The sequence below is a fragment of the Oncorhynchus kisutch genome, unplaced genomic scaffold, assembly GCF_002021735.2.
Source record: "Oncorhynchus kisutch isolate 150728-3 unplaced genomic scaffold, Okis_V2 Okis06b-Okis10b_hom, whole genome shotgun sequence".
NCBI lineage: Eukaryota > Metazoa > Chordata > Actinopteri > Salmoniformes > Salmonidae > Oncorhynchus > Oncorhynchus kisutch.
In genome coordinates this window covers 22,167,787-22,195,698 of record NW_022261983.1, presented here as the reverse complement: position 1 = coordinate 22,195,698, position 27,912 = coordinate 22,167,787, and the positions used below count along the sequence as shown (strand labels likewise).

Below are 27,912 nucleotides of genomic sequence, written 5' to 3'. Positions count from 1 at the left end.
TGCCTGTATATTGATCTGGTACTGCCTGTATATAGCTCCACATTGATCTAGTACTGCCTGTATATAGCTCCACATTGATCTGGTACTCCCTGTATATTGATCTAGTACTGCCTGTATATTGATCTGGTACTGCCTGTATATAGCTCCACATGGATCTAGTACTGCCTGTATATAGCTCCACATTGATCTAGTACTGCCTGTATATTGATCTGGTACTGCCTGTATATAGCTCCACATTGATCTAGTACTGCCTGTATATAGCTCCACATTGATCTAGTACTGCCTGTATATTGATCTAGTACTGCCTGTATATTGATCTGGTACTGCCTGTATATAGCTCCACATTGATCTGGTACTGCCTGTATATTGATCTGGTACTGCCTGTATATAGCTCCACATTGATCTAGTACTGCCTGTATATAGCTCCACATTGATCTGGTACTGCCTGTATATTGATCTGGTACTGCCTGTATATAGCTCCACATTGATCTAGTACTGCCTGTATATAGCTCCACATTGATCTAGTACTGCCTGTATATAGCTCCACATTGATCTGGTACTGCCTGTATATAGCTCCACATTGATCTGGTACTGCCTGTATATAGCTCCACATTGATCTAGTACTGCCTGTATATAGCTCCACATTGATCTAGTACTCCCTGTATATTGATCTGGTACTGCCTGTATATAGCTCCACATTGATCTGGTACTGCCTGTATATAGCTCCACATTGATCTAGTACTGCCTGTATATAGCTCCACATTGATCTAGTACTGCCTGTATATTGATCTAGTACTGCCTGTATATAGCTCCACATTGATCTGGTACTGCCTGTATATAGCTCCACATTGATCTAATACTGCCTGTATATTGATCTAGTACTGCCTGTATATAGCTCCACATTGATCTAGTACTGCCTGTATATTGATCTAGTACTGCCTGTATATAGCTCCACATTGATCTGGTACTGGTACTGCCTGTATATAGCTCCACATTGATCTGGTACTCCCTGTATATAGCTCCACATTGATCTGGTACTGCCTGTATATAGCTCCACATTGATCTGGTACTGCCTGTATATAGCTCCACATTGATCTGGTACTGCCTGTATATAGCTCCACATTGGTCGGGTACTCCCTGTATATAGCTCCACATTGATCTAGTACTGCCTGTATATTGATCTAGTACTGCCTGTATATAGCTCCACATTGATCTGGTACTGCCTGTATATAGCTCCACATTGATCTAGTACTGCCTGTATAAACTGTAGCTTATCTATTATTCCTTGTTACTATGTTATTTATTTTTTAAACTCTGCATCGTTGGGAAAGGTTTGTAATTAAAGCATTTCACTGTCAAGTTGTATTCGGCACAAGTGATAAATAAAATTTGATTTTCACAAAAGAATTCCAGCATCCAAACAGCCACAATTTGAAGAATATAAAGAGTTAATCAGTTGTGGTCATTAGGCCCAGGACACCTGTCGCCTGAATTGATGCATCCACTGTTGTACGTGCCGCTTCGGCAACATTTTAGTGTTCTCGCGGAATTACAATGCAATTTTGAGGGTTTTACTGCCAGTTTTCAAGTCAAATCACTCATTTTCATGCAGCTGACATGCGGTATTGTTAAATAATGGTGTAATTTTCTTGGCATTTCTTAGAAATGATTGTGATTGGTTCACATTTTACCGGTACGGTGTACCCCCACTATTTATTTTCCAGGTCGCGGTACCAGAGCACACCGGCTAACTTTGACCCCTGCCTAGGACCCTTATTTATGCATAAAACTAACTACTCAAAGAATTAGAAAAATAATTACCCCAACAACATATCCTTGTCACCATTTTATTTCCACCAGTTGAGGTTCGGCCATGATTTTTAAACACTTTTTAAAAATGAACAACATATCCAAATATCAACTGTGAATACAAAAAACTCTGGAGATAAAATATGAACTTTGATCAAAATCATTATTTTGAGACAGATGGACAAAATACCATTCTATTCCAAGCTCTATATACAGCATAGCAATCCTCAATGACTGCATGTGCCACACATCTCTCTACTCACCGTCTCCAACCCAGGAGACTGGCCTTAGGTTAGTTGGCCTGACTGCAAACCTGCCTCAATAAAATCATAACAAAAGAAAAGAAAATGGATCCTTCAATTCATTTCCATCTAGTTATCTACAAGGGATTGGACAGGTTTAAGCAAGCTTACCATTCACTGAGTGCATGAGTAGGTTGGGTTTTGGGACAGACTGAGTCTAGGATCCTGTCCCAATACGTTAGAAATGCATCCTTCCTATCTGGGACCTGGTAACAGATAGGTTACCAGGTAACAGATAGGTTACCAGGTAACAGATAGGTCACCAGGTAACAGATAGGTCACCAGGTAACAGATAGGTCACCAGGTAACAGATAGGTCACCAGGTAACAGATAGGTCACCAGGTAACAGATAGGTCACCAGGTAACAGATAGGTCACCAGGTAACAGATAGGTCACCAGGTAACAGATAGGTCACTAGGTAACAGGACACCGGACAACTTGGTAAGGTGTAAACCAGGTTACCATTGAATCTGTGATGGGTAGGGATAAGGGACATGCTGATTGGGTGGTGGGTAGGGATTAGGGAGTCTTGGGACAGAGACAGGCTGAGTTTGCCTGTGTGTCTCCTGATGTTTCTTCAGACTGCTCAACTGGGCGAAGGCTTTATCACACAAGCGGCACTGGAACGGTTTCTCTCCTGTGTGGGTCCGCCTGTGGTTTTTCAGGACATTCCCGTCAGCGAAACACCTCCCGCAGTCAGGGCATTGGTACGGCTTCTCTCCAGTGTGGATTCGCAGATGAAGATTGCAGTGACTCTTACTTGTGAATCTCTTGTCACAGTAAGTACAGCAGTAAGGTTTCTCACCTGCATGAATCCGGAGATGAAGTTTTAAACTCCCTGCCAGAGAAAAACTCTTCCCACACTGAGGGCAAAGGTAAGGCCTCTCTCCAGTGTGTATCCGCTGATGAACCAGTAAGTTACTTTTAGTGGAGAAGGTCTTGTCGCATCGGGAGCAGTGAACCCGGCTAGAGTGGGTCCGTAGATGATCCTTCAGAAGAGCCTTGGATGAGAACTCCTCCCCGCAGTGGGGGCATGGAAGAGGGTCTTGGTGTCTGTGGATGGGACCCAGTGTCTCCCCCTTGTGGTTCTCCTGGTGATGCCGTTGTAACGTTTTTGTATGACGAAACTTCATCCCACACACCGAGCAGTGGTAGGGTTTCTCTTCTGTGTGAGTTCTGATGTGTTTCTTTAAATTTCCACGATCATTGTAACTGTTTCCACACTGAGGGCAGGAGTACGGTTTCTCCCCAGTATGGATTCTCAGGTGTCTTTTAAGACTGGCGGCCACAGGGAATCCCCTTCCGCATTCCAAGCACACGTGTGGATTCTTCAGAGGATCACTTGGCGGGTGTCGTGTTTTTATGTGCGATTCCAATCTTGCTGCAGTTATGAAGCTCTTCTTACATTGACCACAGCGGTGAGGGTGATCTGTGTGAAAAACCTCCCGGTGATGTTCAAGGCTTTGTTTTCCAATGAACTGTTTCCCACATTCAGAGCAGAGGTAAGGTTTCACTGTGTGTTGTTTACCCATGTGACTTTTGATGTGTTTCTGTAAGTTTCCAGAATCACTGCAAGCCTTCCCACAATGATGGCAGACGTACGGTTTCTCCCCAGTATGAGTTCTCAGGTGTCTCTTAAGACTTCCAGCCTGATGGAAGCCCTTTCCACATTCAGAGCACACATGAGCTTTCTCTGCAGTCAAGTTCTCTCTCCTTCTCTGCAGGGACTGTATGTGTAGTTTTAGACTTCTTGCTGTGGTAAAATTCTTACCACAGTGATCACAGATATGAGAGCCATCTCCGGAGTGGGCTTGTTTGTATTCTTTAGCATTACGAACGCTCTTCTGATAGGCAAGTCTCTTCACAATGACCTCCTCTCCTGGGTGAGTTTTTCTGATGTGTCTCTTTAAGTTTCCAGAATCAGTACAAGCCTTCCCACACATAGGACAGACGTACGGTTTCTCCCCAGTATGAGTTCTCAGGTGTCTCTTAAGACAGCCGGCCTGCGTGAATCTCTTTCCGCATTCAGAGCACATGTAAGGTTTCTCTCCAGACAGACACGGTAAATGTGTTTTCAGATTTGTAGCTGTGACAAAATTCTTCCCACAGTGATCACAGATATGGGAGCCAGGCCTGTCTCCTGAGAGGGTTTTGTGTTGTTCAGCATTAGACCAGCTGTGGGGTTTCTCTCCCGTCTGTGTTGTCTTGTGTATTATATGACTACTCTGCCCCGGTGTCTTCCTGCAGTCGACCAGCCGCACGGACACCCTCTTCAGACCGCACAATAAGGCGCTACCGGGAGAGGCACCGGGGACCGCTACCGGGGACTCTGGGAGGGCAAAGGGGGGCGGGGGAGGTTTGTCCTAGAAAATCATAAAAAATAGAGATGGAATGAATCAAGGCGGGAAACACTCTCCAGCCAGTCAAGTCATTTTTTCAGAGAAAATCAACCGTCTTTCCTTGAGTCCTCTCATCTGTCGACTCGGCATCCTTCTTAAAATACATTGGAGGATAAAGAGAAATAACCTAGAACCTTCTCCAATGCATTTACAGGAGGAGGTCCAGGAATCAACGAGGATTCAAGGAAAACTGAAACACACTTCAAGCAGAGGTCGCATTAACGCCGTTCTTCACGCATAAAAGGAAAGATAAAAACGCAGAAAAAAATATCTCGTTTTGCGTTTTTTTTTGTAAAACTTTCACTCCAAATCATGAATTTAAAAAAACGGACACATTTTTTTGTGCTTAAAGTTGCACTTCTGCAATCGGATGAAATTTCTTCGTTCTCTCGTCTTGACCAATTACATTCCACCACTCTGACTGCTGTGTGCTTCAGTTCAGTTACAATGCTTAAAGATGAACTTCAAAGCAAAACATCAGGAAATGTATCTGGCTCCATTCTTTCTATGATAAACATTATAAATATGTTGGCCGTGCATCGTTTTGGTAAAATATACCTTGTTTTTTTAGTGTAAGCTCATTTACTTGTGTGGCTGCTGAAGCCAAATAGCTTCAGTTGGCATCTGATGGAATGCATGTGAATTAAAACTGTAGTTGCATGTCTATTGATCACTATGTTGAAGAAAAAACACTTGACTTTCAATATAAAAAGCAGGGGAATTGTTTTAAAAAATGGTTGACTTTCAATATAAAAAGCAGGGGAAATGGTTTAAAAAACGGTTGACTTTCAATATAAAAAGCAGGGGAAATGGTTTAAAAAACGGTTGACTTTCAATATAAAAAGCAGGGGAAATGGTTTAAAAAACGGTTGACTTTCAATATAAAAACACAAATGGGGAAATGGTTTAAAACACTTTATGGTCTGTGTTTTAAAAGAATGCTGATTTCTAAAAGATAATGTTTAACAGGAATTTAAGTACTCACCTCTCTCACTCTCTGCTCTGGTGTGTGTCTCTCTGGAGACAACTCCACCTCCAGCCCATCGCTAGCCATCCAATCCCTGTCCTCCTCGTCCCAGTCTACAGCGTCATCGGATTGGCTGGGACTCATGGGCTCCGCCTTCAGTCCGTTGCTAGGCAACCAATCCCTGTCCTTAACGTTGCAGTCTACAGCATCATCGTCATCATCATCGTCGTCATCAGCACCATCGTCATCGGATTGGCTGGGACTGATGGGTACAACGCTACCATTCTCCTGTATCCCTTTGAGGTCCTCTTTCAGTTGGAGTGACCAAGATGTTCCCTGCTCCTCCGATTTAATTGAATCCGTATTGTCCTGCATTTCCTCCACATTCCCTGTAGGGATGCTCCTCTGAGTGGCGAAACTCTCCACAACCATCTCCTCTACTGGGTGAGTTCTTCTCATGTGTTTCCTCAAGTTTCCACAGTCACTGTAGTCCTTTCCACACTGGGGGCAGACGTACGGTTTCTCCCCAGTATGAGTTCTCAGGTGTCTCTTAAGACTGGCAGCCACAGGGAATGCCCTACCGCATTTAGAGCACACGTGTGGGTTCTTCAGAGGATCACTTGGTGGGTGTCGTGTTTTTGTGTGCGATTCTAGCCTTCCTGCAGTTATGAAGCTCTTCTTACATTGACCACAGCGGTGAGGGTGATCTGTGTGAAAAACTAGCCGGTGATGTTTAAGGCTTGATTTGACAATGAACTGTTTCCCACAATCTGAGCAGTGGTGAGGTTTCACTGAGGGATTCACTGTGTGTTGTTCAACAGTGTGCGATCTGATGTGCCTCTTTAATTTACTCTGGTCTGGTGTGTTGCTAAGCAACCCAGCTCCTCCCTCTTCATTCCATTCTTCATCGCAGTCTACAGCATCATCATCACATTGGCTGGGATGCAAGGGTTCCGCTGTCAGTCCATTGCTCGGCAACCAATCCCTGCCCCCCTTGTTGTGTTCTTCATTGCGGTCTACATCCTCCGATTGGCTGGGACTCATGAGTGCACTGCTACCCTCCTCCTGTGTCCTCCTGATGTCCTCTTTCAGTTGGACTAACCAAGACATTCCCTGCTCCTCTGATTTCATTGAATCCGTATTGTCCCACATTTCCTCCATGACCTTACGCCTTAATAAGCGATGATTCATCCCTTTAATTTCAGATCCATCTTTGCCATGACGTTCACACAGGTAACGTAAATTGTCCTCAGTTAAATTCCATAAACTCTTTTCGATTTCATCCATCAACGCTTCCTTCTCTGAACTCATTTTGTCTCAGCAGAGTTAGAATGTTTTTTTGTTTTTGTTGTAAAAATAAAAATGACAACTTGCTATTGAATGGAGCTGTCACTAGTGTGAGGTGTGTCTCTCTCCTGTGTATTCACAGGTCTCCTATATCTCCTTCCACACTGGGAGCCTCGGGAAGTGCTGCATTATGAGTCTCTGTCAAAGACAATTTCAGGGTCCTGTCACCAGAACAGTGGAATCCCTTGTGAGGTTATCTGTGGAATCCCTTGTGAGGTCACCTGTGGAATCCCTTGTGAGGTCATCTGTGGAATCCCTTGTGAGTTCACCTGTGGAATCTCTTGTGAGGTCACCTGTGGAATCCCTTGTGAGGTCATCTGTGGAATCCCTTGTGAGGTCACCTGTGGAATCCCTTGTGAGGTCACCTGTGGAATCCCTTGTGAGGTCATCTGTGGAATCCCTTGTGAGGTCACCTGTGTAAATAGGACATATGGTGTAAAACAAAAACATTTTATACAGGCGTGCATTATGTATAGTGACATTCTATATTTGTCAAGTCCGTGAAACGTTGACTTTTAACTGTCACTATTTCATTTTTACTTAATAGAACAATATAATAAAACAAATATTAATGACAATAAAAATATTTTTGTAAGATATACATGAAATGTCAAGGTTCCCACAACGAGGGCTTGTATTGAAGCGAACTAACGTTGACTAGTGTAACACGAACATTAGGTACAACAGTAACTCATTGATTATATGTACAGTCACTCTGCCTTTATTTACCAAATAGAAAACTATCGTCGTTTTACTCCTACATCGACTCTGTTTGAGCAGAGCTTCAAATTAGTTCGCAGGAGCTATTAGCTAGCCAACAGTACCAAGCTAAAAATGAAGCTGTCTGATGATGAAACGTTACCTAGCTAACAGTTATGCAACCGTAACAACTAGCTAACTACACCGTTTGGACAAAGCCAATACCTAATGTTTTAATGACCTGATTTATTGAAACATTTCCCCATTCTCCCCTCACCGTTAACGCAATCAAAGAATGGCCATATCCAAACTATGTGGAATGGCGTCCAGTGACGGCATCAACTTCCGGGTTAGCTGCTGCCCCGGCAGTAGTTCTAGGCGGTTCTGTCAACATTAGCTAGCCTGCATAGATAAACCTTACTCAAAAGCATTGTAGCTGTAGTTATTTACAAATATATCTTCCCTATAATTGGCGTAGATTATTTCCATCCTGTGACGTAGATATGGAACTATTAAACCAGACAGACGTGAAGTTACAAACGACAAGTTAAGCTAACATTATTAGCTAGCTAAGGACCGTTAGCTAGCTCAGTATGCTATGCTAACTTAGCCTGCTATCTATTTTTGCAAAACAGCTGTGATTTCTCTTAGCAAAGCAACATTTGAACTGATTGCTTGTTACAGCCAGAGAACCACGTTTTCTCGGCTATTTTTTTGTTGTCGCTTCGGCTCACACAATGTATGAGGTGAGAAGTGAGCTTAAGCTAGCTAGTTGCCCTGAAACTAAAGCATGTTTTGCTTGAGCCCAAAGCCATATATACAGCAGGTATAGATATAGCTGGTTAGCTAGTTATGTAAATACATAGCTCTGCTTTAGTAAACTCCATTGTCAATGTCTTGTTCAAGGTTAGCTTGTCATTTGTAGAAGTTGATATACATTTGTCAAGTAGTAAGGACTATTTTATCAAGTCAGTTCGTTATTAAGACCAAAACCAAAACCAATGACATCACATTATCTTCTAGGCCTATCTCTGACTGTACATTTTAAAATCAGGATTTTGATGAACCCCAGCCAAACCTACTGGTTCCTGACTGTGTCCATGGTGACCAGAGAACCAGCGGCCCAGAGATGGTACCTAGGAGCCTTGACTACTTCAGTGACTTTCTAAGATTGAGAGGTAAGTCGGGTTGAGAGATTTTCGTTAACTTTAGTAGGTGGAGGATGAGGCAGACTGAATGTTTAAATGATCTGACTGTGTTGTTTATGTACAGTTTTAACAAAACAGTGCAACACTTACAAGCTGGGATGTACTCACCAGGAGCCTAATGGCCGAAACAGGGAAAGAGACTATAAGAAACACTTGTTTTTGTTTGCTTCAGTGTACACTAATGAATACACCCCTTTGGTTTCCACTCGAGCAAACCTGATCAGACTCTTCCTATATCCCCACAGGAGAGACAGGAGAGAGTTCCAGCCGTCACTCTGACAGTGAGGGGACAAGTTCTACCTCAGGAGAACCTGAACAACAGGAGGACAATCACACAGCCAAGAACACACACAGCTGCAGAGAGTGTGGAGAGGAGTTCCCTACCCAGCATTATCTAAGAAAACATCGTAACACAACACACACAGGAGAGAAGAAGACCAGTCCCAAACCCAGGAAGAGCTACAGCTGCCTGGACTGTGGGAAGGAGTTCCCATGTCCATCTAAACTACAACGACACCTTCTGACTCACACAGGAGAGAGGCCCTGCTTCTGTTCTGACTGTGGGAAGAGTTTCACTCGGGAGGAACATCTGAAGACACACCAGCGGTTCCACTGTTCTAATGGGGAGGGCAGTCCCTCTATATCGGGAGATCCTGAACAGGCAAAGAACTGCTGCCTGGAGTGTGGAAGAGAGTTCTCTAGCGCTTACAAACTACGCAGACACCTGCTGACACACACGGGAGAAAAACCTCACTCTTGCTCCGTGTGTGGGAAGAGTTATACTTATCTACACACCTTGAAATCACATGAGCTGAAACACACCGGGGAGAAGTCTTACAAATGTTCCGTGTGTGAGAAGAGCTTCAACCAAAAGGGAAATTTGAACCAACACATGCTAGTGCACACTGGTGAGAAACCTTTCTCCTGCTCTGTTTGTGGCAAGTGCTTCACCCAGAAAGCCAACCTGACTGCCCACCAGCTCTCCCACACAGGAGAGAAGCCTTTCTCCTGTTCCGTCTGTAGGAAGGGCTTCACTCAGAAAGCATATCTTAAACAACACCAGAAACTGCACACTGGAGAGAAGCCGTACGCCTGCTCCGAGTGTGACAAAAGGTTCACCTTCTGTACATCCTTGAAAAGACACCAGCTGCAACACACAGGAGAGAAACCGGACTCGCTAAGTTGTAAAGAAATACACCAGCAATCGCACAGCAAAAAAGTAGAGGAGAGTCTCTCTGCATCAGCAGCAGAACCTGAACAACACCAGGAGAATCACAAAACTAAGACGTCGTCTCACTGCTGCTCAGAATGTGGGAAACATTTTAAAAATTCATCGTCTCTACAGATCCACGTGAGAATCCACACGGGAAAGAAGCCATACCCCTGCCCCGACTGTGGGAAGAATTTTGCGACAAAAATAAGTTTGAAATTGCACCAGAGGTCACACACAACAGAAGCAGAGAAACCCATCCACTTTGAGGAGGAGAACACATCACAGGGGCAGCAGATGGTATCTGATAACCTACAGGACCTCTGTCAAACACTGGGGCTGAAGGCTAAAGTCGAAGAGGAGAAGGAAGAGGAGGAGGAAGAGGAGAAGGAAGAGGAGGATGGAGAAGGGGCGACGGATAATGCAGAGGAAGTTGGAGGGCTGATTAATTCTGATGGAGAAGAAGTTGACTGGGATTCTGTTCAACATAGTAAGTAGAGGTAGAACTCTGTTCTTTAGTTGACTGGGATTCTGTTCAACATAGTAAGTGGAGGTAGAACTCTGTTCTTTAGTTGACTGGGGTTCTGTTCAACATAGTAAGTAGAGGTAGTGTTCTTTAGTTGACTGGGGTTCTGATCAACATAGTGAGTGGAGGTAGAACTCTGTTCTTTAGTTGACTGGGGTTCTGTTCAACATAGTAAGTAGAGGTAGAACTCTGTTCTTTAGTTGACTGGGGTTCTGTTCAACATAGTAAGTAGAGGTAGAACTCTGTTCTTTAGTTGACTGGGGTTCTGTTCAACATAGTAAGTGGAGGCAGAACTCTGTTCTTTAGTTGACTGGGGTTCTGTTCAACATAGTAAGTGAAGGCAGAACTCTGTTCTTTAGTTGACTGGGGTTCTGTTCAACATAGTAAGTAGAGGTAGAACTCTGTTCTTTAGTTGACTGGGGTTCTGTTCAACATAGTAAGTGGAGGCAGAACTCTGTTCTTTAGTTGACTGGGGTTCTGTTCAACATAGTAAGTGGAGGCAGAACTCTGTTCTTTAGTTGACTGGGGTTCTGTTCAACATAGTAAGTGGAGGCAGAACTCTGTTCTTTAGTTGACTGGGGTTCTGTTCAACATAGTAAGTGGATGTAGATCTCTGTTCTTTAGTTGACTGGGGTTCTGTTCAACATAGTAAGTGGAGGTAGAACGCTGACTGTTCTCCAGTTACACAGTAATAGTCTGACTCATTATCTAACCCGGTGGTTTTAAGGAACTCAGTCCGGCTTTAAACGTACTCTTGAAAGTTGTAATAGTAGAATGCACAGGGTGCAATGTAGAAACTGGGCAGTTCATCGTTCAGTTCCTCTTGTCATGTTAGTCATTATAGACCTTAGAGAGATATTTATAACTGGTCTGAAATGTCCTGGTCAACTAGCCCATGTCAGCTAACGATTTTTTAGCTCATAGATTTTGATGCCATGTTTGAGTCACTCAGAAATCACATGAATACACATTAGACATGACTTCAATACTGCAAAATGTTCCCTGCTCCCCGATGACAAAATGTGTAGAACTGCAGGAAATACACTTTAAACCTGCAAAATCCTCTCCACCACCAAGAGGTGTGTGAACGGTGTGTGTCATGAACAGTGCTGGTGCCCATAGAAATAGACATGGCGTGTCCGGGGGAGGGGTCCCCCCCAATGCTGGAAATGCCCCCCCCCTCCCAGGGGGCCTGAGTCTAACACAGACCCCTGGTCTAACCCATAATACCAACCTCTCTCTACAAGAGTCCTGTTAGTCTCATTATAACCCATAATACCAACCTCTCTCTACAGGAGTCCTGGTAGTCTCATTATAACCCATAATACCAACCTATCTCTACAGGAGTCCTGGTAGTCTCATTATAACCCATAATACCAACCTCTCCCTACAGGAGAGAGTCCTGTCCATGACTCTGGTAGTCTCATTATAACCCATAATACCAACCTCTCTCTACAGGAGTCATGGTAGTCTCATTATAACCCATAATACCAACCTCTCTCTACAGGAGTCCTGGTAGTCTCATTATAACCCATAATACCAACCTCTCTCTACAGGAGTCCTGGTAGTCTCATTATAACCCATAATACCAACCTATCTCTACAGGAGTCCTGGTAGTCTCATTATAACCCATAATACCAACCTCTCTCTACAGGAGAGAGTCCTGGTAGTCTCATTATAACCCATAATACCAACCTCTCTCTACAGGTGAGAGTCCTGTCCATGACTCTGGTAGTCTCATTATAACCCATAATACCAACCTATCTCTACAGGAGTCCTGGTAGTCTCATTATAACCCATAATACCAACCTCTCCCTACAGGAGAGAGTCCTGTCCATGACTCTGGTAGTCTCATTATAACCCATAATACCAACCTCTCTCTACAGGAGTCATGGTAGTCTCATTATAACCCATAATACCAACCTCTCTCTACAGGAGTCATGGTAGTCTCATTATAACCCATAATACCAACCTCTCTCTACAGGAGTCATGGTAGTCTCATTATAACCCATAATACCAACCTCTCTCTACAGGAGTCCTGGTAGTCTCATTATAACCCATAATACCAACCTCTCTCTACAGGAGTCCTGGTAGTCTCATTATAACCCATAATACCAACCTATCTCTACAGGAGTCCTGGTAGTCTCATTATAACCCATAATACCAACCTCTCTCTACAGGAGAGAGTCCTGGTAGTCTCATTATAACCCATAATACCAACCTCTCTCTACAGGTGAGAGTCCTGTCCATGACTCTGGTAGTCTCATTATAACCCATAATACCAACCTCTCTCTACAGGAGTCCTGGTAGTCTCATTATAACCCATAATACCAACCTCTCTCTACAGGTGAGAGTCCTGTCCGTGACTCTGGTAGTGAAGGAGGAAGTCCCCCTACATCAAACATCAACAAGGTGGGAGACAATAATAACAAACATTGTAATAGGAGATATTGTTACCATTATAAACATTATTATTATAGATTTCACTGTTCTATTGAACCAGTTTTTGTTCCAACATGGTTTCCATGGTAACTTTACTAGAAACAGTCCCGTCTTTCTTCTAGGATCCTGGGGGTCAATCGAGGTCGACCGAGTCTCTGGGCCCTGACCAAAGACATGAGGAGGACATCACTCAAACACCTGGGATGAACATTCATATTGAAGAGGAGGAGGAAGAAGAAGAGGAGGAAGAGGATGAAGAAGAAGAGGAGGAAGAAGAAGAAGAGTGGGAGGTGGAAGAGGAAGAAGAGGGTGAAGATGAAGAAGAGGAGGAGGAAGGGGAGGAAGAGGAAGTTGGTGATCTGTTGAATTCTGTAGTAGAACAAGCTTCCTGGGATACTCCTCATCTTGGTAAAGTCAAAGTCAAATCACATGTTATTGGTCACATACACGTGGTTAGCAGATGTTATTGGTCACATACACACGGTTAGCAGATGTTATTGGTCACATACACATGGTTATCAGATGTTATTGGTCACATACACACAGTTAGCAGATGTTATTGGTCACATACACATGGTTAGCAGATGTTATTGGTCACATACACACGGTTAGCAGATGTTATTGGTCACATACACATGGTTATCAGATGTTATTGGTCACATACACACAGTTAGCAGATGTTATTGGTCACATACACAAGGTTAGCAGATGTTATTGGTCACATACACACGGTTAGCAGATGTTATTGGTCACATACACATGGTTAGAATATGTTATTGGTCACATACACAGGGTTAGCAGATGTTATTGGTCACATACACAGGGTTAGCAGATGTTATTGGTCACATACACAGGGTTATCAGATGTTATTGGTCACATACACAGGGTTAGCAGATGTTATTGGTCACATACACAGGGTTATCAGATGTTATTGGTCACATACACACGGTTATCAGATGTTATTGGTCACATACACACAGTTAGCAGATGTTATTGGTCACATACACATGGTTAGCAGATGTTATTGGTCACATACACATGGTTAGCAGATGTTATTGGTCACATACACAAGGTTAGCAGATGTTATTGGTCACATACACACGGTTAGCAGATGTTATTGGTCACATACACACAGTTAGCAGATGTTATTGGTCACATACACACAGTTAGCAGATGTTATTGGTCACATACACATGGTTAGAATATGTTATTGGTCACATACACAGGGTTAGCAGATGTTATTGGTCACATACACAGGGTTATCAGATGTTATTGGTCACATACACACGGTTAGCAGATGTTACTGCAGGTGTAGTGAAATGCTTGTGTTTCTAGCTCCCAACAGTGCAGTAGTATATAACAAGTCATATCTAACACAATCTAAAGGAATGGAATTAAGAATATATATATATATGGACGAGCAATGTCAGAGCGGCATAGACTAATATACAGTAGAATAGAATACAGTATATACATATGAGATGAGTAATGCATAGACTAAGATACAGTAGAATAGGATACAGTATATACATATGAGATGAGTAATGCATAGACTAAGACAGTAGAATAGAATACAGTAGAATAGTATAGAATAAAGTAGAATAGTATAGAATACAGTATATACATATTAGATGAGTAATGTATAGACTAAGATACAGTAGGATAGGATAGAATACAGTAGATACATATGAGATGAGTAATACATAGACTAAGATACAGTAGGATAGGATAGAATACAGTAGATACATATGAGATGAGTAATACATAGACTAAGATACAGTAGGATAGGATAGAATACAGTAGATACATATGAGATGAGAAATACATAGACTAAGATACAGTAGGATAGGATAGAATACAGTAGATACATATGAGATGAGTAATACATAGACTAAGATACAGTAGGATAGGATAGAATACAGTAGATACATATGAGATGAGTAATACATAGACTAAGATACAGTAGGATAGGATAGAATACAGTAGATACATATGAGATGAGTAATACATAGACTAAGATACAGTAGAATAGGATACAGTAGATACATATGAGATGAGTAATGCATAGACTAAGATACAGTAGAATAGAATACAGTAGAATAGAATACAGTAGAATAGAATACAGTAGGATATAATACAGTAGATACATATGAGATGAGTAATACATAGACTAAGATACAGTAGAATAGGATACAGTAGGATAGAATACAGTAGATACATATGATATGAGTAATACATAGACTAAGATACAGTAGAATAGGATAGAATACAGTAGGATAGAATACAGTATATACATATGAGATGAGTAATACATAGACTAAGATACAGTAGAATAGAATACAGTAGAATAGAATACAGTAGAATAGAATACAGTAGATACATATGAGATGAGTAATACATAGACTAAGATACAGTAGAATAGGATACAGTAGAATAGAATACAGTAGATACATATGAGATGAGTAATACATAGAATAGAATACAGTAGAATAGGATACAGTAGAATAGGATACAGTAGGATAGAATACAGTAGATACATATTAGATGAGTAATACATAGACTAAGATACAGTAGGATAGGATAGAATACAGTAGATACATATGAGATGAGTAATACATAGACTAAGATACAGTAGGATAGGATACAGTAGAATAGAATACAGTAGAATAGAATACAGTAGAATAGGATACAGTAGAATAGGATACAGTAGGATAGAGTACAGTAGAATAGAATACAGTAGATACATATTAGATGAGTAATGTAAGATATGTAAACATATCCTGTTTACAAGTGATGACAGAAAGGTGAGTTAAAGAACATGTTCATCCCAAATGGCACCCTATCCCCTTTATAGGGAATGCGTGGTCACTGTTTTCACACATTAGCATGTACGCTACATGCCACGGTAGTTAGGGAACTCTACCCATACTGATGAGTCCTACCTCCTGCCACGGTAGTGAGGGAACTCTACCCAGACTGATGAGTCCTGCCTCCTGCCACGGTAGGGAGGGAACTCTACTCGTACTGATGAGTCCTGCCTCCTGCCACGGTAGTGAGGGAACTCTACCCATACTGATGAGTCCTACCTCCTGCCACGGTAGTGAGGGAACTCTACCCAGACTGATGAGTCCTGCCTCCTGCCACGGTAGTGAGGGAACTCTACCCATACTGATGAGTCCTACTTCCTGCCACGGTAGTGTAATGAGTCCTACCTCCTGCCACGGTAGTTAGGGAACTCTACTCATACTGATGAGTCCTACCTCCTGCCACAGTAGGGAGGGAACTCTACCCATACTGATGAGTCCTACCTCCTGCCACGGTAGGGAGGGAACTCTACCCATACTGATGAGTCCTACCTCCTGCCACGGTAGTGAGGGAACTCTACCCATACTGATGAGTCCTACCTCCTGCCACGGTAGGGAGGGAACTCTACCCATACTGATGAGTCCTACCTCCTGCCACGGTAGGGAGGGAACTCTACTCATACTGATGAGTCCTACCTCCTGCCACAGTAGTTAGGGAACTCTACTCATACTGATGAGTCCTACCTCCTGCCACGGTAGTTAGGGAACTCTACTCATACTGATGAGTCCTACCTCCTGCCACGGTAGTTAGGGAACTCTACTCATACTGATGAGTCCTACCTCCTGCCACGGTAGAGGGGAACTCTACCCATACTGATGAGTCCTACCTCCTGCCACGGTAGGGAGGGAACTCTACCCATACTGATGAGTCCTACCTCCTGCCACGGTAGGGAGGGAACTCTACCCATACTGATGAGTCCTACCTCCTGCCACGGTAGTGAGGGAACTCTACTCATACCGATGAGTCCTACCTCCTGCCACGGTAGTGAGGGAACTCTACCCGTACTGATTAGTCCTACCTCATGCCACGGTAGTGAGGGAACTCTACCCATACTGATGAGTCCTACCTCCTGCCACGGTAGTGAGGGAACTCTACCCATACTGACCCACTGAACTCTCTTCTCTCCACAGGAATGAGTCCTAGTTCCTGCCACGGTAGTGAGGGAACTCTACCCATACTGACCCACTGAACTCTCTTCTCTCCACAGGAATGAGTCCTAATTCCTGCCACGGTAGTGAGGGAACTACCTCAACACCAGGAGCGGTGGAACGACAACACCAGGAGAAAGAGAAGACACGGGCGACCAAACGGAAGAAGAGTCCAGAACAAAAGCAACCGAAGAAAAAAGAGAAACCGAAGAAGGAAAAGAATCCGAAGCAGAAGAAAGCCAAGATGACCCACCGCTGCTTTAAATGTGGAGAGGGATTCTCCCGCGTCTACGACATGCTCTTACACCAGACCATTCATATAGATGGAACGACCATGTTCAAAACCAAGAAGGTTCACCGCTGCTCAACGTGTGGATACGAAGCATCCGATGCACATAAACTGATGATGCACGAGCGGATACACACGGGAGAGAAGCCTTTCCAGTGCTCTGTGTGCGGGAAGAGATTCGCTCAGAAAGGAAACCTGAAAATACACCAGAGTGTGCACAAAGGTGAGAAGTCGTACATCTGCCCAGTTGACCGAACTTTGGAAATATCTTTGTCCTCTTTAAAAGGTGAGAAGTCGTACATCTGACCAGTTGACCCAACTCTGGAAATATCTTTGTCCTCTTTAAAAGGTGGGAAGTCGTACATCTGCCCAGTTGACCCAACTCTGGAAATTGATTTGCCTAGTGGAATAAAGGTGTCAGACAGAAGATGTGACTAAAGAGAAGAGGTGTCAGACAGAAGGTTTGACTAAAGAGGTGTCAGACAGAAGGTGTGGCTAAAGAGGTGTCAGGCAGAAGGTGTGGCTAAAGAGGTGTCAGACAGAAGGTGTGGCTAAAGAGGTGTCAGACAGAAGGTGTGGCTAAAGAGGTGTCAGACAGAAGGTGTGGCTAAAGAGGTGTCAGGCAGAAGGTGTGACTAAAGAGGTGTCAGGCAGAAGGTGTGACTAAAGAGGTGTCAGACAGAAGGTGTGGCTAAAGAGGTGTCAGGCAGAAGGTGTGACTAAAGAGGTGTCAGGCAGAAGGTGTGACTAAAGAGGTGTCAGGCAGAAGGTGTGGCTAAAGAGGTGTCAGACAGAAGGTGTGGCTAAAGAGGTGTCAGACAGAAGGTGTGGCTAAAAAGGTGTCAGGCAGAAGGTGTGGCTAAAAAGGTGTCAGGCAGAAGGTGTGACTAAAGAGGTGTCAGGCAGAAGGTGTGACTAAAGAGGTGTCAGACAGAAGGTGTGGCTAAAGAGGTGTCAGGCAGAAGGTGTGACTAAAGAGAAGAGGTGTCAGACAGAAGGTGTGACTAAAGAGGTGTCAGGCAGAAGGTGTGACTAAAGAGGTGTCAGGCACAAGGTGTGACTAAAGAGGTGTCAGGCAGAAGGTGTGACTAAAGAGGTGTCAGGCAGAAGGTGTGACTAAAGAGGTGTCAGTGTGGGCAGAAGGTGTGACTAAAGAGAAGAGGTGTCAGGCAGAAGGTGTGACTAAAGAGGTGTCAGGCAGAAGGTGTGACTAAAGAGGTGTCAGGCAGAAGGTGTGACTAAAGAGGTGTCAGACAGAAGGTGTGGCTAAAGAGGTGTCAGGCAGAAGGTGTGGCTAAAGAGGTGTCAGACAGAATGTGTGGCTAAAGAGGTGTCAGAAAGAAGGTGTGGCTAAAGAGGTGTCAGGCAGAAGGTGTGACTAAAGAGAAGAGGTGTCAGACTGAAGGTGTGACTAAAGAGGTGTCAGGCAGAAGGTGTGACTAAAGAGGTGTCAGGCAGAAGGTGTGACTAAAGAGGTGTCAGGCAGAAGGTGTGACTAAAGAGGTGTCAGGCAGAAGGTGTGACTAAAGAGGTGTCAGGCAGAAGGTGTGACTAAAGAGGTGTCAGGCAGAAGGTGTGACTAAAGAGGTGTCAGGCAGAAGGTGTGACTAAAGAGGTGTCAGGCAGAAGGTGTGACTAAAGAGGTGTCAGGCAGAAGGTGTGGCTAAAGAGGTGTCAGACAGAAGGTGTGGCTAAAGAGGTGTCAGACAGAAGGTGTGGCTAAAAAGGTGTCAGGCAGAAGGTGTGACTAAAGAGGTGTCAGGCAGAAGGTGTGACTAAAGAGGTGTCAGACAGAAGGTGTGGCTAAAGAGGTGTCAGGCAGAAGGTGTGACTAAAGAGAAGAGGTGTCAGACAGAAGGTGTGACTAAAGAGGTGTCAGGCAGAAGGTGTGACTAAAGAGGTGTCAGGCAGAAGGTGTGACTAAAGAGGTGTCAGGCAGAAGGTGTGACTAAAGAGGTGTCAGGCAGAAGGTGTGACTAAAGAGGTGTCAGGCATAAGGTGTGACTAAAGAGGTGTCAGGCAGAAGGTGTGACTAAAGAGGTGTCAGGCAGAAGGTGTGACTAAAGAGAAGAGGTGTCAGACAGAAGGTGTGACTAAAGAGGTGTCAGGCAGAAGGTGTGACTAAAGAGGTGTCAGGCAGAAGGTGTGACTAAAGAGGTGTCAGGCAGAAGGTGTGACTAAAGAGGTGTCAGGCAGAAGGTGTGGCTAAAGAGAAGAGGTGTCAGACAGAAGGTGTGACTAAAGAGGTGTCAGGCAGAAGGTGTGACTAAAGAGGTGTCAGTGTGGGCAGAAGGTGTGACTAAAGAGAAGAGGTGTCAGACAGAAGGTGTGACTAAAGAAGTGTGAATAATTAATAAATATCGTCCTGACCCCAGTCATTATCTGAGTAGGGTGATACTGGTATTGTCCTGACCCCAGTCATTATCTGAGTAGGGTGATACTGGTATTGCCCTGACCCCAGTCATTATCTGAGTAGGGTGATACTGGTATTGTCCTGACCCCAGTCATTGTCTGTTTAGACTTAACATGAACTAACACTATCTTCTCCCATGCAGGAGAAGTCAGGAATCCCAGTTTCTGGCCTGACATCGTGGAGAGGCTTCCTACAATAGGTGTCCCAGACCAATACCATGACAACCACACAGCTAAGCCAATAGGCGTTCTGGACCAATACCATGACAACCACACAGCTAAGCCAATAGGTGTCCCGGACCAATACCATCACAACCACACAGCTAAGCCAATAGGAGTTCTGGACCAATACCATGACAACCGCACAGCTAAACCAATAGGAGTCCCTGACCAATACCATGACAACCACACAGCTAAGCCAATAGGAGTCCTGGACCAATACCATGACAACCGCAAAGCTAAACCAATAGGAGTCCCTGACCAATACCATGACAACCACACAGCTAAGCCAATAGGAGAGGAATGCCAAACTCCATCAACTCTACAGATACACATGAGAACTCACACTGTAGAGAACCAGTCTAATCCGCAGTGCCCTCTCTGCGGGGCAGAGTTCTCTCAGAAAGGCCTTCTGGATGATCACCTGATGATCGCCCACTCCCATGAGAAACCAGAGAAACCTTACCCCTGTCCAGACTGTGGGAAGAGATTCTCCAGCAAGAGTTACATCAAGATCCACCGGAAGATCCACAGTGGGAAGATCTCTTACCACTGCGCCCAGTGTGATAAGACCTTCCTGTCAGCGGAGGGGCTCAAGAAGCACGAGAGCGCTCACCGAGGAGAGAGACCGTACCGATGCCCTGCGTGTGGCAAGTGTTTCAAACAACAATCCCAGTTGACCTGTCACTTCAAGATCCACACCGGAGAGAGGAGCCATCTCTGCTTCCTGTGTGGGAAGAGTTTTGCCAGAGAGTTCGACCTCCGGGTGCATCTCAGAGTCCACTCTGGAGAGAAGCCCTACCAGTGCCACGAGTGTGGCAAGAGCTACAGGTACAGAGCAGGCATCCGGTCACACATGCAGCAGTTGCACCCTGGGAAGCCTATAGTGGAACCAACCCCACCCATCCCCACAGGTCCTCGCTACGGCAGTGGAGGAAGTGGTCTTCCTACATCCCTCATCAGAAAGGTATGTGCTTTGGTTTGCTGTGAGCTGATGCTGTCGCTTTCAGGTTTTGTCTTGGGGGGGGGGGGGGGGGGGGGGGGGGTCACTTTAAAATCTAGACGTTTATGGAATTGGTTTGGGTTTATGGTTAGAATGGATAGGGGTTAGGTTAAAGTTAGGCATAGATTTATAGGGAGTTTTAGGGAGTCCTTTCTAGGGAGTTTTTCCTAGCCACCGTGCTTCTACACCTGCATTGTTTGCTGTTTGGGGTTTTAGGCTGGGTTTCTGTCCAGCACTTTGAGACATCAGCTGATGTACGAAGGGCTATATAAATACCTTTGATTTGATTTAGCCAACCGCCACTCAAAATCTCCACTTCCTGTTTGACAAGGAACAGAAAGGCAGCCGAGGTTGAACGTTGCCCTGGGAAACCCCACAACAAACATTATGTTACTACTGACTGTTAACCAAGAATGACTTGTGTTTTCATTGTAGGATCCTGGTGACCAATCCAGACCCAAAGCTATAGAGGCCCAGGGTCCTGATCCAAGCCATGGCAGCAAGGCGTTCAGTCAAACACCTCGGTTGAAGGCCAGAGCTGAAGAAGAAGAGGAGGAAGAGGAGGAGGAGGAAGAAGAAGAGGTGAACGTTGATGGTTCGGGTAATTCTGAAGAAGACGACGCCAGTTGGAAACCTGCTCTTCGTCTTGGTAAGTGGAGGTAGAATGTCAACAGAACATCATTCAACAATATAGCCTGGTAATTTGGATGTGTTTTAAAATGGCACCCTGTCAACAGAACATCATTCAACTATATAGCCTGGTAATTTGGATAGGTTTTAAAATGGCACCCTGTCAACAGAACATCATTCAACTATAGCCTGTTACTTTGGCTGCGTTATAAATTGCATCCTGTCCCCTATATAGGGCTCTGTTCAAAAGGTAGTGCCCTAAATAGGGAATATAGCGTGCCATTTGGGGCGACGGACAATGTATTTGACCTTTAAACCCATTCTCTTTGGTCACACAGCCAAGACCGGTGGCGGTGGTCCCTCTGCATCAGGACCACAGAGAAAACACCAGAAGAAACAACCGGTCAAACGGAAGACCAGCATCAAAGAAGGCAAACAGAAGCGACCGAAAGCCAAGAGGTTTAACAACCGTCGCTGCTTTAAATGTGGAGAGGGATTCCCCCGGGAATATGAGCTGTTGCTACACCTGCAGACACATCTAGATTACAACTGCTACGTGTGTGGAACGCCGTTCGACAACCAGGAGCTGCTGCAGAGACATCAGGAGGAGCACGCGGGTAACAAATCAAATCAAATCAAATTTTATTGGTCACATACACATGGTTAGCAGATGTTAATGCGAGTGTAGCGAAATGCTTGTGCTTCTAGTTCCGACAATGACAGTAATAACCAACAAGTAATCTAGCTAACAATTCCAAAACTACCACCTTATACACACAAGTGTAAGGGGATAAAGAATATGTACATAAAGATATATGAGTGAGTGATGGTACAGAGCGGCATAGGCAAGATACAGTAGATGGTAAGAGAGCTGCTGCGGAGACATCAGGAGGAGCACGCCGGTAAGAGAGCCTGTGATGGAGACGCACAACGTCTTACGTCATGACTGTAGCACTATTATATAGCCTTTCTGACGGGCTACTAGTGAATTCACTGTGAGTAGGTTGTGCCTCAAATGGCACCCTATTCCCTACGTAGTGCACTACTTTAGACCAGGGCCCTATGGCACCCTATTCCCTCTGTAGTGCACTACTTTAGACCAGGGCCCTATGGCACCCTATTCCCTACGTAGTGCACACTAGGGGCCCATAGGCTCTTGTCAAAGGTAGTGCACCCTGGGGCGGCAGGGTAGCCTAGTGGTTAGAGAGTTGGACTAGTAACCGAAAGGTTGCAAGTTCAAATCCCCGAGCTGACAAGGTACAAATCTGTCGTTCTGCCCCTGAACAGGCAGTTAACCCACTGTTCCTAGGCCAGTTAACCCACTGTACCTAGGCCAGTTAACCCACTGTTCCTAGACCAGTTAACCCACTGTTCCTAGGCCGTCATTGAAAATAAGAATTTGTTCTTAACTGACTTGCCTAGTTAAATAAAGGTTAAAAAAATAGGGTCCCGTTTGAGATAGACTGTGTGTTTGTTCCAGAGGAGAGTCTGGGTGTGTTCTCTGGTGAGACAGCAGGTCCAACTACAGGACAGAGGCGAGGGAGAGGGAAGAGGACTCACCGATGTCCGACCTGTGGCAAAGAACTATCCGACGCGTCCAAGCTGAAGTTGCACGTGAGAATCCACACCGGGGAGAAACCGTACTGTTGCTCCCTGTGCGGAAAGGGTTTCACTCAGCCAGGAAACCTGAAAACACACATGAAAACACACAGAGGTGAGAGCGGATGCTGATGTTGTGGTCCACGTTCAGTGTCTCCAGAAAGGATTCAAACCCCTTGACCTTTTTCCAACATTGTGTTACAAGGTGGGATTGAAATGGGTTTAATTTTTCTTTTCTTTTTATGGTTAATTAAAAACACAAAATACTAAAAAAAACACACAAAAAATTCAAAGTGTAATTCATAACTTCACCCTGCTCAAAGGGATATTCAGTGTCTGCTTTTTGATGTTTACCCATCAACCAATAGGGGCCCTTCTTTGCGAGGCATTGGAAAACCTCCCTGGTCTTTGTGGTTGAATCTGTGGTTGAAATTCACTGCTCGACTGAGGGACCTTACAGATAATTGTATGTGTGAGGTACAGAGATGAGGTAGTCCTTCAAAAATCATGTTAAACACTATTATTGCAAACAGAGGGAGTCCATGCAATGTATTATGGGACTTGTTAAAGCACATTTTTACTCCTGAACTGATTTAGTCTTGCATAACAAAGGGACTGAACACTTCACTGACTCAAGACATTTCAGCTTTTCATTTTTAATGAATTTATAAGAACTTCTAAAAACATGACGTCATTACTCTGACATCATGGGGTGTTGTGTGTAGGCCAGTCACACAACATCTCACGTGTCTCCATTTTAAATTCAGGCAGTAACACAACAACATGTGGGAAAAGTCGAAGGGGGTGTGAATACTTCCAGAAGGCACTGTACTGAAGGCACTGTACTGTATGTTGATGTTGGGGTGGTGTGAATACTTCCTGAAGGCACTGTACTGAAGACACTGTACTGAAGGCACTGTACTGAAGGTACAACTCCAACTCTGTTCCTGGAGAGACACCCTCCTGTAGGTTTTATCTCCAACCCTGTTCCTGGAGAGCTACCTTCCTGTAGGTTTTCACTCCAACCCTGTTCCTGGAGAGCTACCTTCCTGTAGGTTTTCACTCCAACCATGTTCTTGGAGAGCTACCTTCCTGTAGGTTTTCACTCCAACCATGTTCTTGGAGAGCTACCTTCCTGTAGGTTTTCACTCCAACCCTGTTCCTGGAGAGCTACCTTCCTGTAGGTTTTAACTCCAACCATGTTCTTGGAGAGCTACCCTCCTGCAGCTTTTACCCAGGAACAGGGTTGGATTTAAAACCTACAGGAGGGTATCTCTCCGGGAACAGGGTTGGAGTTAAAACCTACAGGAGGGTATCTCTCTGGGAACAGGGTTGGAGAGCCCTGATATAGGGAATAGGGGTCCGGTTTGGTGCCACAACCTAAATGTCAACCTTTTATCGTCCCTGCAGACGGGAACCCCAGTTTGTTGTCCGCTGGTGGGTTAGGTCCCTCTACATCAAGAGGTCCTGAACACCACCAGGGGAATCACACCGTCGCCGCATCAGCAGCTCAGGAGAACTTCAACTGTCCAGATCTACCGCCAGCGCAGAAACACATGACGTCTCAGGACAGCGGAGAGAAGGCCTCTTTCTTCTGCTCGCTGTGTGGGGAGCAGTTCTCTGAGAAGGCACAGTTGGAAGAACACCGGTTGGCTCACAACAACAAGAAGCCTTTCCCCTGCCCTGACTGTGGCAAGAGGTTCCGCAGTAATTACTACGTTAAGATCCACATGCGAATGCACACTGGGGAGAGGCCTTACCAATGCACTGAGTGTGGGAAGGGCTTCATCACAGAAGAAGGGCTGAAGAAGCACGAGAGCGCTCACCGGGGAGAGAGACCTCACCTTTGCCCCGAGTGCGGAAAGAGATTCAAGCAACAGTCCCAACTTACATGTCACTTCCGTATGCACACCGGACAGAAGAGCCACCTCTGCTCTGTCTGTGGGAAGAGTTACTTCAGAGAATTTGACCTCAAGGTTCACCTCAGAGTCCACACGGGAGAGAAGCCCCATCAGTGTGAGGAGTGCGGGAAGAGTTTCTACTATCTACAGGGGCTCCGGCAGCACCAGAGGACCCACGCTCCCAAGCCCATCGGACCGACCCGCCAGCTAGGCAGGCCTAAGCAGTCGTCCAGCGCGGACATACCGAACCAATCACCCAGGACGGGAAGGCCCAGGCCAGCTCCTAGAGTAGAGAGACCCATGCCTCTACCCAGAGTGGAGAGACCCATGCCTCTAGTCCTACCTAGAGTTGAGAGTGATCTGGAGAGACCCATGCCTCTAGGCCTACCTAGAGTTGAGAGTGATCTGGAGAGACCCATACCTCTAGGCCTACCTAGAGTTGAGAGTGATCTGGAGAGACCCATACCTCTAGGCCTACCTAGAGTTGAGAGTGATCTGGAGAGACCCATACCTCTAGGCCTACCTAGAGTTGAGAGTGATCTGGAGAGACCCATACCTCTAGGCCTACCTAGAGTTGAGAGCGATCTGGAGAGACCTCACTGGCAGTACTGGCACCTTTAAATGGGAAATCTTCCATTTTCAACGGCGATACAATTATTGGAGGACCAAAACAAGCCGATACCGATTAATCGGACGATTTTTATATATATATATGAGTGTGGTAATATTTGTAATAATGACAATTACAACGATGCTGAATGAACACTTATTTTAACTTAATATAATACATCAATAAAATCTATTTAGTCTCAAATAAATAGTGAAACATGTTCAATTTGGTTTAAATAACGCAAAAACACAGTGTTGGAGAAGAAAGTAAAAGTGCAATATGTGCCATGTAAGAAAGCTAACGTTTAAGTTTCTTGCTCAGAACATGAGAACATATGAAAGCTGGTGGTTCAACATTCCCAGTTCTTCAATATTCCCAGTTATAGGAATTATGACGTGTTGACTATTTCCCTCTATACCATTTGTATTTCATATACCTTTGACTATTGGATGTTCTAATAGGCACTTGAGTATTGCCAGCCTAATCTCAGGAGTTGATTGGCTTGAAGTCATAAACAGCTCTGTGGTTCAAGCATTGCTAAGAGCTGCTGGTAAAAAGCAGTAAAGCTTGAATGAATGCCTACGAGCCTGCTGCCTCCTACCACCTCTCAGTCAGACTGCTCTATCAAATATCAGATCATAGACTTCATTATAATATAATAAACACAGAAATACGAGCCTTTGGTCATTAACAAATCCAGAAACTATCAGGTAGAAAACAACATGTTTATTCTTTCAGTGAAATACGAAACCGTTTCGTATTTTATCAAACGGGTGGCAACCCTAAGTCTAAATATTGCTGTTACATTACACAACCTTCAATGTTCTGTCATAATTATGTAAAATTCTGACAAATTAGTTGGCAACGAGCCAGGCGGCCCACTCGGTTGCATATACCCTGACTCTGCGTGCAATGAACGCAAGAGAAGTGACACCATATCCCTAGTTAATATTGCCTGCTAACATTAATTTATTTTAACTAAATATGAAGGTTTAAAAATATATACTTCTGTGTATTGATTTTATTAAAGGCATTGATGTTTATGGTTGGGTACATTCGTGCAACGATTGTGCTTTTGTTAAATCATCCCATGTTTGGCGAAGTAGGCTGTGATTCGATGATAAATTAACAGGCACGGCATTGATTATATGCAACGCAGGACAAGCTAGTTAACCTAGTTAACTAGTTAACCTAGCCTATATCATCAACCATGTGTAGTTAACTAGTGATTATGTGGAGATTGATTGTTTTTTTTATAAGATAAGTTTAATGCTAGCTAGCAACTTACCTTGGCTCCTACTGCACTCGCGTAACAGGTGGTCAGCCTGCCACTCAGTCTCCTCATGGAATTGAATGTAATCACGGCCATAATCGGCCTCCAAAAATGCTGATTATCGATTTGTTATGAAAACATGAAATTGGCCCTAATTAACCGGCCGACCTCTAGTTTGAACTGCAGACTGCTCCTTTAACCAGCGCTACGTTGCTGACAACATTTAAGGCCAGTTTGAACTGCAGACTGCGCCTTTAACCAGCGCTACGTTGCTGACAACATTTAAGGCCAGTTTGAACTGCAGACTGCTCCTTTAACCAGCGCTACGTTGCTGACAACATTTAAGGCCAGTTTGAACTGCAGACTGCGCCTTTAACCAGCGCTACGTTGCTGACAACATTTAAGGCCAGTTTGAACTGCAGACTGCGCCTTTAACCAGCGCTACGTTGCTGACAACATTTAAGGCCAGTTTGAACTGCAGACTGCGCCTTTAACCAGCGCTACGTTGCTGACAACATTTAAGGCCAGTTTGAACTGCAGACTGCTCCTTTAACCAGCGCTACGTTGCTGACAACATTTAAGGCCAGTTTCCCGGACACCGATTTAAGACTAGTACTGCATTTAAATAGCATGTTCAATAGGGAAACCGATTGTTGCTCCATGGGGCTTTGTATCATGTGTCTCAGAGTAGGAGTGCTGATCTAGGATCAGGTCCCCCTGTCCATATAACCGTATTTATTGGGATCTAAAAAGGGGGAAGCTGACCATCAATCAGCACTCCTACTTTAAGATGCTTCATCCAGACAGCCTTTAGACCAGGCTTAATCTATATAATCTTCATATAGACGGCCTTTGGACCATACAGACGGCCTTTGGACTAGGCTTAATCTATATCTGCTTCATACAGACGACCTTTGGACCATACAGACGGCCTTTAGACTAGGCTTAATCTATATCATCTTCATATAGACAGCCTTTGGACGATGCTTAATCTATATCTGCTTCATATAGACAGCCTTTGGACCAGGTTTAATCTATATCTGCTTCATACAGA

The 27,912-nt window shown here is 44.5% G+C and overlaps 2 protein-coding genes across 5 annotated transcripts; one reads left to right on the top strand and one right to left on the bottom strand.

Moving 5' to 3' along the window:
- Positions 1–1,833: 1,833 nt before the first annotated feature.
- LOC109880422 (zinc finger protein 420) lies at positions 1,834–7,910 on the bottom strand. 4 transcript variants are annotated; one of them, XM_031814013.1, is made up of 4 exons: positions 7,765–7,866; positions 7,166–7,237; positions 5,496–7,021; positions 1,834–4,474 (listed from the first exon to the last, which is right to left on the bottom strand). In XM_031814013.1, exons 3-4 carry the CDS (start codon positions 6,786–6,788, stop codon positions 2,570–2,572), a joined length of 3,198 nt encoding a protein of 1,065 aa, XP_031669873.1. In that variant the 5' UTR covers positions 6,789–7,021; positions 7,166–7,237; positions 7,765–7,866; the 3' UTR covers positions 1,834–2,569. The 4 variants fall into 4 exon arrangements, with proteins under 4 accessions (XP_031669873.1, XP_031669874.1, XP_031669872.1 ...); XM_031814014.1 differs by having other exon boundaries at positions 5,496–7,237; positions 7,801–7,910; XM_031814012.1 differs by lacking the exon at positions 7,166–7,237 and having other exon boundaries at positions 5,496–7,165; positions 7,801–7,901.
- Positions 7,882–26,638, top strand: LOC109880419 (zinc finger protein 850). The gene is made up of 11 exons (XM_031814010.1): positions 7,882–8,269; positions 8,578–8,701; positions 8,977–10,431; positions 12,815–12,879; positions 13,032–13,317; positions 16,982–17,434; positions 19,767–20,809; positions 21,281–21,494; positions 21,814–22,092; positions 22,956–23,189; positions 24,485–26,638. Exons 1-11 carry the CDS (start codon positions 8,261–8,263, stop codon positions 25,594–25,596), a joined length of 5,274 nt encoding a protein of 1,757 aa, XP_031669870.1. The 5' UTR covers positions 7,882–8,260; the 3' UTR covers positions 25,597–26,638.
- Positions 26,639–27,912: the final 1,274 nt, after the last annotated feature.

Coding starts and splice junctions, on each gene's coding strand:
- LOC109880422 (XM_031814014.1), bottom strand. CDS start 6,788: ATGAGTTCAGAGAAGGAAGCGTTGATGGATGAAATCGAAAAGAGTTTA. Junction 4,475..5,495: donor CAGAGCAGAGAGTGAGAGAG/GTGAGTACTTAA, acceptor ATGATTTTCTAG/GACAAACCTCCCCCGCCCCC.
- LOC109880419 (XM_031814010.1), top strand. Junction 10,432..12,814: donor CTGGGATTCTGTTCAACATA/GTAAGTAGAGGT, acceptor CTCTCTCTACAG/GTGAGAGTCCTGTCCGTGAC. Junction 23,190..24,484: donor ACACATGAAAACACACAGAG/GTGAGAGCGGAT, acceptor TCGTCCCTGCAG/ACGGGAACCCCAGTTTGTTG.